The sequence below is a fragment of the Anthonomus grandis genome, chromosome 3 (assembly GCF_022605725.1).
Source record: "Anthonomus grandis grandis chromosome 3, icAntGran1.3, whole genome shotgun sequence".
NCBI classification, from domain to species: Eukaryota; Metazoa; Arthropoda; class Insecta; order Coleoptera; family Curculionidae; genus Anthonomus; species Anthonomus grandis.
In genome coordinates, this window is record NC_065548.1 from 5,278,017 (window position 1) to 5,290,325 (window position 12,309).

At 30.9% G+C, this 12,309-nt stretch overlaps 1 protein-coding gene across 1 annotated transcript; it reads left to right on the top strand.

The window, feature by feature from the left end:
* Positions 1 to 3,216: 3,216 nt before the first annotated feature.
* Positions 3,217 to 9,361, top strand: LOC126734508 (procathepsin L-like). The gene is made up of 5 exons (XM_050438168.1): positions 3,217 to 3,380; positions 3,434 to 3,766; positions 8,272 to 8,417; positions 8,467 to 8,624; positions 8,680 to 9,361. Exons 1-5 carry the CDS (start codon positions 3,279 to 3,281, stop codon positions 8,937 to 8,939), a joined length of 999 nt encoding a protein of 332 aa, XP_050294125.1. The 5' UTR covers positions 3,217 to 3,278; the 3' UTR covers positions 8,940 to 9,361.
* Positions 9,362 to 12,309: the final 2,948 nt, after the last annotated feature.

Below are 12,309 nucleotides of genomic sequence, written 5' to 3' on the forward strand. Positions count from 1 at the left end.
ATACGTGTTTCATTGTGTATCATTATGATCATTCTATACTGTCGTTTTTTTTATTGCAGGTATACCATGGTAAGAAAGAAGAAAGAATGAACAAGAGCCAAATTTACAAGCGAACAAATGACGGCAGCCGTCCAAGAGGTGAAAAGAAATGGAACTTCACTTCGCGTTGCTGCAGAGATGTTTGACATAAACTTTAGCACATTAAGGCGATATGTGATGAAAGAGAAAAATGATCCTAAAGCCAAATTATGCTGTTCGATTAGTATTTACCTCAGAGCAGGAAAAGATTATGTGTGATTACATTAAGACCTGCAGCAAAATGGCATACGGATTAAATACCCTAAAAGTTAGACAATTTGCGCACGAAACGGCTGCTAAAAACAATATTACTATGCCAGAATCTTGGAAAACTAATAAGTGCGCAAGCAAAGATTGGTTACGGGCTTCTATAAGGATAAATCTATCCTTAAACATTAGAAGGCCCGAGGCTTGCTCTCTATCGAGGCTTACTTCTTTTGCGAAACCTAATATTGAACGATTTTTTTTACATTTAGAGCAAATATATAAAAAACACCCATCAGTTGTTCAAGATATCCGAATATATAATTTAGATAAAACGGCTACAACAACCGTCTTATACTTATACAAAGTATACTTATAGTACGAAAGAAAATCCATGTGTAATAATATATGATAATCACGAAACACATGTCTTTGGAGATAGCAGAAAAAGCAGAATCGAATGGCATAATCATTTTAACCCTACCTCCACACACAAGCAACAAGATGTAGCCTTCAGATAAGTCAGTATTTTTTTATTCAAAAAATTTTCACAAAAAAACAGTGCAATTGATTCGTGGCTTCTTAACCATCCTAGAGTTCCTATGACATTATACCAAATTGCAGAATGTGTATAGCTCACTCAAAATCTATGACTCCTGATACCTAATACAGGAATCTACCCGTTTAACAAAAATATTTTTATGGAAGCTGATTTTCTTTTATCCTCGGTTACTGACGGACAAAAAGATTATTTAGAAACCGACGATCCACAAAAAGGAATGGTGGTACTACCATTATTAATGATATATCGTCAACAAGCATTACAGCAACCTCCAGTGCTGATTTATCTAGTGCAATGAAAATTAGGGAATGTGGACTAGATGAGGAAAACTCAACGTTTGAAATAGCGTCGACATTAGAGAGTTCCTTTACTACGCCATTTAAGCTTCGAGGATTCCCAAAGGCTGCGTCCAGGAAAAATTCAAATCGAACACGGAAATCGAAGAAAAGTGTTATTTTAACCAGCACGCCGGAAATGAAAGAGCTTTCTTACAAAAACAAAATCCCAAATATTAAGAGAGTGACAAAAGTAAAGCGAAATATAACGAAAGTTTTAGACAAGAAAGAGTATAAAAATGACGTACAAAGTAAAAAGAAAAAGACAAGTGGGAGTGAATCAGAAACGGAATCTGAAAGTTCAGAGTTACAGTTAGCGGACTCTTCGAATGATGAATTAACCTTAGCTGATCTCCAATATCATATGATGGAGGAACAGAAAGATGACACGATTACTGCAATTACCGAAACAACTGCAATTTTAGAAGACCCATTTGTATTAGTGAAATTTGAAAATAGCATCCACTATGTCGATAAAATTTTGGAAGTCATAAATTCTAATGACTTTAAAATTTCATATTTAAGAAGAAGTGCTAAGGTGTCCAATTCATGTTCCTGATATTCATACGGGACTGAAATCGGATTTCGTTATGTTATTAGCGAAACCTATAAATACAAAGAACAAAAGGCTTTCTTCTTATTATAAATTTGAATTAGAGTTTAACATAATGATTATACGCTGATATAAATGTAAAAACATAAAGATTTTTTGTATTAATATATTTATTCCAATGTGTTTCATTGTAAACTACCTTCTGTTTCAAACTGTACCACTAGCGGTACACATTGATACAAATTCAGAAATACATATTTTTAAAAATTTCTATGTAATTAATTGTGTTTTTTTATTCAGTAACTGTTAAATTTTATAGGAATATTTATACGCATAACGACATCTTAAATGCAGATTGTTGAAACGTTAAAATCGCACACTAGAGTGGATTTACTAAAAATTGTGTCATTGTGCACCACTCTCCCCTATTCTGATTTTCACCAGAATCTCATTATCTGTAATATTATACTTTGATTCAATAATACCAATTACTCTAATTCTGTGTTTCAAGGTTTTAGTATCCAATACTGTAATTCTCACCCATTTTATAAAATCTAAGAGTGAATAACAGTAAGAGTGTTATAGAATGACTCTATTACGTTCATGGTGGGTAGTTGTGTACTTGATTGTTGTTTACACCTTTTCAGTCTAGTAATCTCCACTTTAAGATCTTGATTTTTCTTCAAGTAAAGGTATGTTTTTTGGTTTAATCTTTTAGTTTTTTTTTATTAAAAATCTCATAGTAGCATTGACTTTAGTCACAAAATAGGAATCTTTAACATCATCCATATTATCTCGTCCAGCTATAACATTCAAAGAAAAAAAATCCTTACACTAAAACAATTAGAACGGAACAAACATTTATTTTACTTTTTATAAACACGACTTTAGCAATCAATGTTAACCTTGCTACGAAACTACGATGAGTACCAAAGTAACACTTTGACTGATTTCAAAAAAGGTGCTAAGTTCAAACTCCAAAACCAATGGTCCATGCTTCACAAATCAATCAATATCCAAGAAGGCATAAGCCCATTACAAGACACCCTGTATATAACAAACGCGTGCAAAAACAATTTTCCATCATAAAACTGCATCGGACCCCAAATAAAGAGCCCTTATCCGAGGGCTTTTTTTGCCTCCCTATCTGCAGTATAGGCAGGGTGCGGGCGAAAACCTGCTTCTCCACTTGTCTCATCAATTATTCAAGGACGCATCTGTCAGACATTTGATACAAAAACTTATTTAGGAGCCGCGTCGCGGGGAGGCGTAACGGGAAAAAATTACGTAATTAATCCCCGATTGTTTGTTTGCCTGATCGACTTTAAGGAGCAAAAAACAGGTTTCATAATAGAAAACGTCGAGTAAGAGTAAATATTGCGACGTTTTACGATTGATTCGAACCTTTTTTTTCTTGGAAAAATTTTTAAAAAAATTGGGTTTGAGAGACAATAGTTTGTTCGAAAATCGGGGTCAGATAAATAAAGTATTTTATATAAATAGTTGGATTCTGGCTATAAGGCGAATAGTTGTATTTTAAGTTACGATGTTCAATATAAACTTTATAGGGGTTTTATTAGTTGTTTTGTGGGGTCACCTAAGTGCATTTGACCAGAATAATCTGATACTAGAATGGAAGGCTTTTAAGGTAAATTTTCCTCAAAAATAAATTAATTTTTATTCTACTAAAGCCTCTTATAGGCCCTGCATAATATATCCTATATTTCTGAGCAACACGAGCAACACAGGCAAAACATTTTTAAAGAAAATCTCCGAAAAGTACATCAGCATAATATCCTATATGAAAGAGGACTAAGGAGGTACCGTTTAGGAGTCACTCCTTTTTCAGATTTAACGAATGCAGAATATAAGTCCATATTGACCTATAGAAGCAAAACTAGACAGTCTAGAGGACTATTTCAGATGCCGCCAAATGAATCTTTTATAGCAACCTCCATTGATTGGAGAAAGAGGGGTGCTGTTACCAGAATCAAAAATCAAGGTCTATGTGGGTCATGTTGGGCTTTTTCAGCTGTAAGTATCTATTTCATTATGTTCTGAGGTCTAGAAAGTTCAATTTATTCATTAATTTAATTACACGTAATACTACTATTCTGAGAGAGAATGTAGTACTAGAGAACTTTTTAATTTTCTCGTTATTTCAGTTTTTGTAACGTAGCTATAGTTTTCTAGAAACTTCTGCTGCTTTTACATCAAGGTATGTAAAACTACTCTTCTAAAATGGAAGATAAGAATTACAATAATTGTCAATTATCTTATTACTTTAGCATCTTGTAACGTAGCTTCAGTCCTCCTCAGGTTAAATTGAATAATCCTTATTAAGAACCTCTGCTGTATCTACGTCATTACATGTAAAACTGCTCTTTTAAGATAGAATATCGGACTTTTGAATAGTTTCATCCTTCAGCATTTTATTGAGATATTGACAAGTCTATCCAGGCAGTCTGTTTTCTAAGTAAAAAAAACTAAATTTGTTAGTAGGGTGACCTTAAAAGGTGCCTAGTTTCCCAACGAAAGTGGTTGAGATAGAAGCTTCAAACCTGGACAGTAGGGAGCACCTAAGTGTGTGTCCCGTGCCTGGGACATCAAGAATTTCCAAAAGTTTTTAACTAATTTTTAACATATGGGCAGGTTTGTCCAGACTGTTTTCGTTAAAATTATTAAAATTTTAAGAAGGATAACCTTATAGCGTTTTCTCATTTTTTAAAGAAACTAGCTGAGCTAGAGCCTTTAATCCTAGACAAGGGTGTGCTCTCAAGTGTCGTGTTCATAAGACATTTCTACAGGATTTTTGATAGGTTGTTGAGATATAGACAGGTTTATCTAAGCAGTCTATGTTTTATCTGAAAAAATTATTAATTGTTTACTGGGGTGGCCTTGAAAACTTTCCTAGTTTAACAACAAAATTAGTTGAGTTAGAATCATTAAACCTAAACAGCAGGGTGCGCTCAAGTGCCCTGTGTATGAGACACAAAATTTTTTTAGAAAATTTTTGATTTATTTTTGCGATATTTACAGGTTTCCTTAGACAGTTTCCATTACAATTAATAAAATTAACAGTAGGGTGACCTTAGAACGTTTCCTAGTTTCTCAACAAAACTAGCTGAGCTAGAGTGTTTAAACCTGTACAAGAATGTGCGCTCTAGTGTCCTGTACATGGTACACAAAGAATTTTTAAAAGATTTTTAATTATTTTCTAAGATATAAATTGGTTTGTCTAGGTAGTCCGTGTTTTACTTTAAAAAAAATAACAAATTGATCAGTAGGGTAGCCTTGAAACGTTTCCCAGTTTTCCATAAAAATCTAGCTAAGTTAAAGTTTTAAAACCTAGACAGTAGGATGCACTTAAATGTCGTGTATACCAAAACAAAAATTTCCAAAAAATTTTTGAGATATGCGCAGGTGTGTTCTGACTGTTTTCGTTAAAATTATGAGTAGGGTTACCTTACAACGTTTCTTTGTTTCCCGATAAAACTAGATGAGCTGGAATTATTCATGGTGTCCTGTGTATGGGATACAAAAAATTTTTAAAAGATTTTTTATTAGTTTTTAGGATATGGATATTTTTGTCTAGGCAGGCTATGTTTCGATTGAAAAAATTATTAATTGGTCAATAGGGTTCCCTTAAAATGTTTCTTTATTTTTCAACAAAACTAGCTGAGCTACAATCACTAAATACACTGGATAGTAAGATGCGCTCAAGTATCCTCGCTCAAATTTCCCAAATATTTTTAATTAGTGTTGGATATATGGGCAGGTTTGTCCAAACAGTTCTTATTAAAATTAATAAAATTATGAGTAGAGTGACCTAACCTTTCCCTAGCTTTACAGCGAAACTGACGGAGGTAGAAATTTTAAAGTTGGACAAAGTTGGGCGCTCAAGTATTCTATGTATAGGACATAACAAACTTCCAGAAAATTTTAAGTATTTTTTGAGATATAAATAGGTTTTTCCAGACCGTTTTTGGTAAAATTAATAGGATTTTAAGTAGAGTAACCTTAAAACGTTTCGCAGCTTTTCAACAAAACTGGGTAATCTAAAGTATTTAAATCTGGATAAGGGTGTGCCCTTAAGTGTCCTGTGTATGAGACATAAAGAAATATTTTTAAAAGATTTTGATTAGTTTTTAATGGACAAATGTGTTTTAATTGAAAAAATTATAAACGTTTCCTAATTTCTCAATGAAACTAGTAGAGCTAGAGTCTTCAAGACTAGAGAGTAGAGAATGCTTAGTTGTCCTGTATACACAGAATTTTTAAAAGACTTTTAATTAGTTTCTAGGATATGGATAGTTTTGTCTAGGCACGCTATGTTTCGACTGAAAAAATCATAAATTGATCATCGGGTTAGCTTTAAAACATTTCTTAGTTTCTCGACAAAACTAGATGAGTTACAATCATTAGACTTGGACAGGAGTGTGCGTTTAAGTGTCCTGTAGACCAGACATGAAAAATTTCCAAAAGATTCTTGATTAGTTTTGAATATATTGACAATTTAGTCAAGACAGTTTTCACTAAAATTACTAAAATTATAAGTAGAGTGACCTTCATACGTTTCCTAGTTTTTCAACGAAACTAGCTGAGGTAGAGTTATTAAACCTGGACAAAGTTGGGCGCTCAAGTGTCCTGTGTATAAAAAAGAAAGAGTTTCCAACAGTTTTTGATTAGTTTTTGAAATATGGACAGGTTTGTCCATACCGTTTTCGTTAAAATTATTAAAATTATAAGTAGGATGACTTTACAACATTTCATAGCGTTCTAACGAAACTGGATGAGCTAGAATTGTCAAACTCGGACAAGGATGTGAGCTCACACATCCTGTGCACGAGACATAAAGAATTTTAAAAAGATTTTAATTCTGTTTTGAAGTATAGACAACTTTGTCTACGTTCTAAGTGAAAAAATAGCAAATTGATCATTGGAAAAGCCTGGAAACATTTCCTAGCTTCCTAAGAAAGCTAGATGAGCTAGAGTCTTTAAGCTCACATAGTAGAGTGCGCTTAAGTGTCCTATGTATGAAACACAAAAAATTTCTTAAAGATTTTTAAGTTTTAAAGATATAGGCAGGTTTGTTCTCAATTCCACACTTTTACGGTAATTTTTTTTATGATATTCTTTCGGGCATTTGTAGTCAATTTTTTATGGTTAAAACTCCAAAGAGCAACTGCCTAATTAAGCTTTAGAATCTCAAGAACTACTTAAAAATTAATGAACTGCCTTGGGTTGAGAAAATAATGCTTTTAGAATGTTACTAAGAATGCGATGCAATCCAGGCAACTATTTCCAAGTTTCCCAAGTCTAACTCTGGTTGATACGTGAAGAGGCAACTGCCCAATTAAACTCCAATAACTCCAAAACTAATAAACTTAAGAAATTTAAATTAACTGCACTGGGTTGAAAAAATATTATTCTTGAAATGTTAATAAGGGTGCAACTCAGTCCAGGCAAGTATTTTCAAGTTTTTCTAGTCTAACTTTGTTTGTCCAGACTGTTTCTGTTAAAATTAATAGTATTCTGAGTAAGATGACCTTAAAACGATTTCTAGCTTCGTTATTCCTAGTTACATAAAAAATGAAGATACAAAAGTTTCTAATTTTTTTATTGCCATTAAACAAAAAAACGCTTTTTCATTAAAACTACCCTTACACCCCCCACCCACCCCACACAGCTTACCAGTAAGCAATTCTTCTGCAAAGTCATTGTTTTTCAGAACCTATACAAAAATGAATATACAAAAAAATAATTACAAATAATAAAAAAAAATATTTAATTATAAAAATGATTTTTTTTTACAAGTTGTTAAAATTTTTAAAAATTACTGCCTAAAATACGTCTTAGAATGCATTAAACACTACTGCACTAAACAATTGACCATTTCGTATACACCAGAAAATTGAAGGACATTAATATACACATAGAATGAATGAGTTTAAATAGGATAGTGTGTACCTAATGTTTTCTTCTACGATAAATTGGTGAAGGCACCGGGAGGTGCACCGTTCAGTCCTCCCTTCGACCCAATTAAATTATTATACGAAAATTACCATTTTAAGTATTAGTTTTATACTCTTTTCGACCTGCAAAAAAAAATGAATTTTCACCAGTGGCGTTCATAAGAGGTTTATCGTAAAAAATGTTTTAATAAAAAAAGAGTATACCAGTGCATTTTTCTAAAATAAATTTGCTTTTTTAAATTCTTGTTGAGTTTTAAGCAAATTTGTAAAGTACAGTATCTTGCAACGTAGCGGTTAACGTTCGGTCATTCAGAAGAAATTTGACTTTAAGTTTTACTCTTTCTACGTCATCATACCTATGACTCTTTATCTAGAAAAGAAAACCATATGATTCTTTACCAATCTCATTATTTTAGCACATATCTTCCATGGACACACTATTAGACAACCAAATTCTTGATTTTCTACTATTTTTTTTCTTCTTTCTGTGTATGCTTTGCACTTTATCTTTAGGCTTATTTTCTTCTTTTTCTTCTTTTTTCTCCTTTCTCTTTCTCTTTCTAGATAGGTTGTGTCGAGAGCCATTACTTCCTCAAACACAACCAACTAGTGCCTTTAAGTGAACAACAGTTGATCGACTGTGCGACCGATCAATATGGCGCTGAGGGATGTAACGGGGGTGAACTTGACTCTGGATTTAAATACATTAGGTACACATCTATTTAATCGTTTAATGAATTTTTATATAATACTTTCTAGGGATCATGGAGTTGAGTCAAGTGCTGACTACCCTTACAAGATGACTCAAGACACTTGTCGGGCCAATGAGGCTTTACCGAATATCACAAAAATTCTTGGTCTAATTGATATTGAAAAGAATAACGAGGAAGCTTTGAAGGCCGCTGTAGCATTAGTTGGTACGTCATTAGCTTCAAAAAGTGTAATTTTTTTTAATTAAATCTGGTTTTTTAGGTCCAATTTCGGTTGCTTTTGACGCATCAGAGCCGGATCTACAGTTTTACAAAGGAGGAATTTACGAGAGTAAATCTTGCAGCCAAACTGAACCCAATCACGCGGTTCTCTTGGTGGGATACGGATCTGAACAAGGGGTGGATTATTGGATAGTGAAAAATTCTTGGGGAATCCACTTTGGTGACCAAGGTTACCTCTATATAAGACGCGGGGTAAATCAGTGCTGTATCGCTTGTGAAGCTAGTTATCCTATTTTATAAAAAAAAAAATGCCCACCCACATTTTCCGAACGTAATCCAAATTGAATAAGTTCGTTCGAATGTACCCACCCTTCTCAGTTGATCTAATGTCAATAGTACAATTCAATTATTTCTACTGTAGTAAACTACCCCGATCGAATTGTACGCAATAAACCATAAGGTCACCACCCTTACGTATGTACATGCGTACGTTTGTCACGCACCCTGTACAAATAACAGAAAAATAATTGTAATGGTAATAGGAAAAGAACAGGGGGGCTTGAGATGCCCATTTGTAAATTTAAAAATTATTTTTTAGGGAAGAAACAATTTTTAGTAGTCTTAAGTATCTTTTATAATCGAGTAGTATATAGACAATGTACAGCAAGTCCATTTAAGTTATGCATGTTTATACTTAATGAAATAAACTTTCTATATTAAAACAGTGTTTTTCAACAACGAAAAAATTACGCACAAAAGCACACTAATAAGTAACATGTGTACTGAATAATACAACAGCACTTACCAAACTGATATGTGCGTAATATGCATTATATTATATTGGGGTGGTGTAAACAATAAGATGTAATCAATATTTTATAACAACTGTTCATTTAATATTGATGGACCTGAACGTAATTGAGATGGACCCTTGATCGTGAGACCCCTCACCTATATTCATGTTAAATGAATGAGAGATTGATATGGTCAGAGGCCATCTGACCTTATGACGAAGGACTTTGTGAAATTATAATTCCAAATAATTTGGTTGAGGAATTTGTCAAATTAAAATTTTACTTAAAAGTGAAATTGTGATATAATTTATTATCTATAGCCAAAAAAGTCCTATTATTAAGAAAAGAGGCTTAACACGAAAGATTTGGAAAGGCTTATTTAAAATTTATTATTTGCTTAAAAAGAACCTCATCAGGGACTTGTTCTTATTAAAGTTTTACTTAAAAATAATTTTCCCCTATTATTGGAATACAAAACAGTATGTCGTGTTCATTTATGTTATGAATTTGTACCGATATTTTGCGGTCAAAAACGCCTCATTTTTAAGAAAACTGTAGTAATATTTACTTTAAACCTCTCATTTTGGTTTATTAATTTAACTCCCCAAGGAGCTAATATAATAAACCATTTACTAAAAAAAATTTGACGTTTTGACTACAATTCCAAAAAATAAACATCATATTCTTTTAAGCTATGTATTTTTATATTTAAATTGTGTTTTACAGCTAAAAATGTTCAATTTTGAAGAACAGTAGCTTAAGCAGAAAAATTTAGAAAGATTTATTTTAGAATTTTTATTTTCTCCAAAGATTCTTGTCAAGAAGGTGTTCTAATTACAAGTTTACTCAAAAATAGTTTTCTCTTGTATTTGGATACAATTTAGAAAAATTTGCGTCATGTCCATTTACGTTGGGCATTTTTATGTTCAAAATTTTATAGGCAAAAAATATTGTATCATAGGACCAATTTAAGAACAAAACTAAGTACATTTTTCATTTTCGTAAATATTCTTGTCTTCCATTTATTGGGCTATGAATTAAAAAAAATATATGTCGTGTCCATTTAAGTTATGCATTCCTGTATTTAAAATTACATTTTCTTTGATACCTGCAGTAAATAATGCCACATTTTTGAGAACAGTTAAAAAAAATTAGTAGTATTTATTTTGAACTGAAAAATAAATTTTCCTTTCATTTGACTACAATTTAAAAAATGTATATCATATCAAGTGATGCATTTTAATATTTAAAACTCTATTCTCTTTAATATTTTTATGTAAAAATACCTAATGGTTAAAATTAAGGGGCGTTGGTCGAAAGAATTAGTAAGATTTATTTAAATTTTTTTAATTTCTCCGAATATTTTCGTCAATCAGTTGTTTTAATAACAGGTTTACTTAGAAATAGTCTTAATATTTATTGGATCATAAATTAAAAAATGTGCATCGAATCCATTTAACTTATGCATTTTTATATATAAATTATATTTTATGCCTGGATACTTACAGCGAAAAATGCCAAAAAAAATTGAAAAAATTCCTATAAAGGATTTAGTAAAATTTATTTTGAATTCCTTATTTTCCCCAAATATTTTGGTCAAATAACACTTTAAATAAAAAATATTTTTTTACTTTTAACGGGTTACAAAAATAAGAAATGTATGTCATGTCTATTTAACTTATGCATTTTTATTTTCGTTTAGATGTATACAGATATTTATTCAGATTTATCTTAAATTTTTAATTTTTCCCGAATATTTTCGTCCAGGAGTATTTTTCTCCTTATATTAAGCTATAAATTTAAAAAAATGTATGTTCGTAAATGTATGTAAGTCTATTTAAGTTATGCATTTCAATATTTAAAAAATTGCATTTTTATTGATATTTACGGTCAAAAATGTCGTATTTTTGATGAAAGTTACGTAAGAAAAAATTTATTTTAAACTTATATAATATTCTAATTTTCCTTAGAAATTCCGATCAAGAAATAAATTTAAGAGAACATTCACTTAAAAATAAATTTCACTCTTAATGCACTAGAATTAAAAAAAAAAAGTGTAGTGTCTTCATATGTTATGCATTTTTTATATTTAAAATTGTATTTGCTTGTATATTTAAACCATATTTATAAGTAAAAAAAGACTTACAAATAAAAATTTTGAAAAATTTAATTCAAATCTCTCATTTGTTCTATATATTCTCACCAAGGAGTTGTTCTACATACAGTGTTACTTAAAAATAGTTACTCCTTTTATTCAGCTATGAATTTAAAAAATGTATGACATATCCATTTAAGTTATGCATTTCAATATTTAAAAAATTTAATTTTCATTGATATTTACAGTCAAAAATGTCGTATTTTTAATGAAAGGTACTTAAAAAAAAATGCGTTTTAAACTTATTACAATAATCTCATTTTCCTTAGAAATTCTGATCAAGGACTTAATTTAAGAGAACACTCACTTAAAAATAAATTTCACTTTTAATTAAAAAAAAAGATGTGTAGTGTCTATTTATGTTATGCATCTTTTTTATTTAAAATTGTATTTGCTTGTACATTTAACCCAAATTTAAATAAAAAGACCTTACAACGAAGGATTTAGTAGAATTTAATTCAAATCTCTCATTTGTTCAATATATTTCCACCAAGGAATTGTTCTACATACAGTGTTACTCAAAAATAGTTTACTCTTTTATTGAGATTCAAATAAAAAATATATGTCGTCTCCATTTAACTTATGCATTTTTATATTTAAAATAGTATCTTATGCCTGGATATTTACAGCAAAAAATACCAAATTTTTAAAAAAATTGCCTTAGAATTAAGGATTTATTAAAAGTTCCTTATTTTCTTCTCCAAATCATTTCTTCAAGAAC

Coding starts and splice junctions, on each gene's coding strand:
- LOC126734508 (XM_050438168.1), top strand. CDS start 3,279: ATGTTCAATATAAACTTTATAGGGGTTTTATTAGTTGTTTTGTGGGGT. Junction 3,381..3,433: donor TAGAATGGAAGGCTTTTAAG/GTAAATTTTCCT, acceptor AGCCTCTTATAG/GCCCTGCATAATATATCCTA. Junction 8,625..8,679: donor GGCCGCTGTAGCATTAGTTG/GTACGTCATTAG, acceptor CTGGTTTTTTAG/GTCCAATTTCGGTTGCTTTT.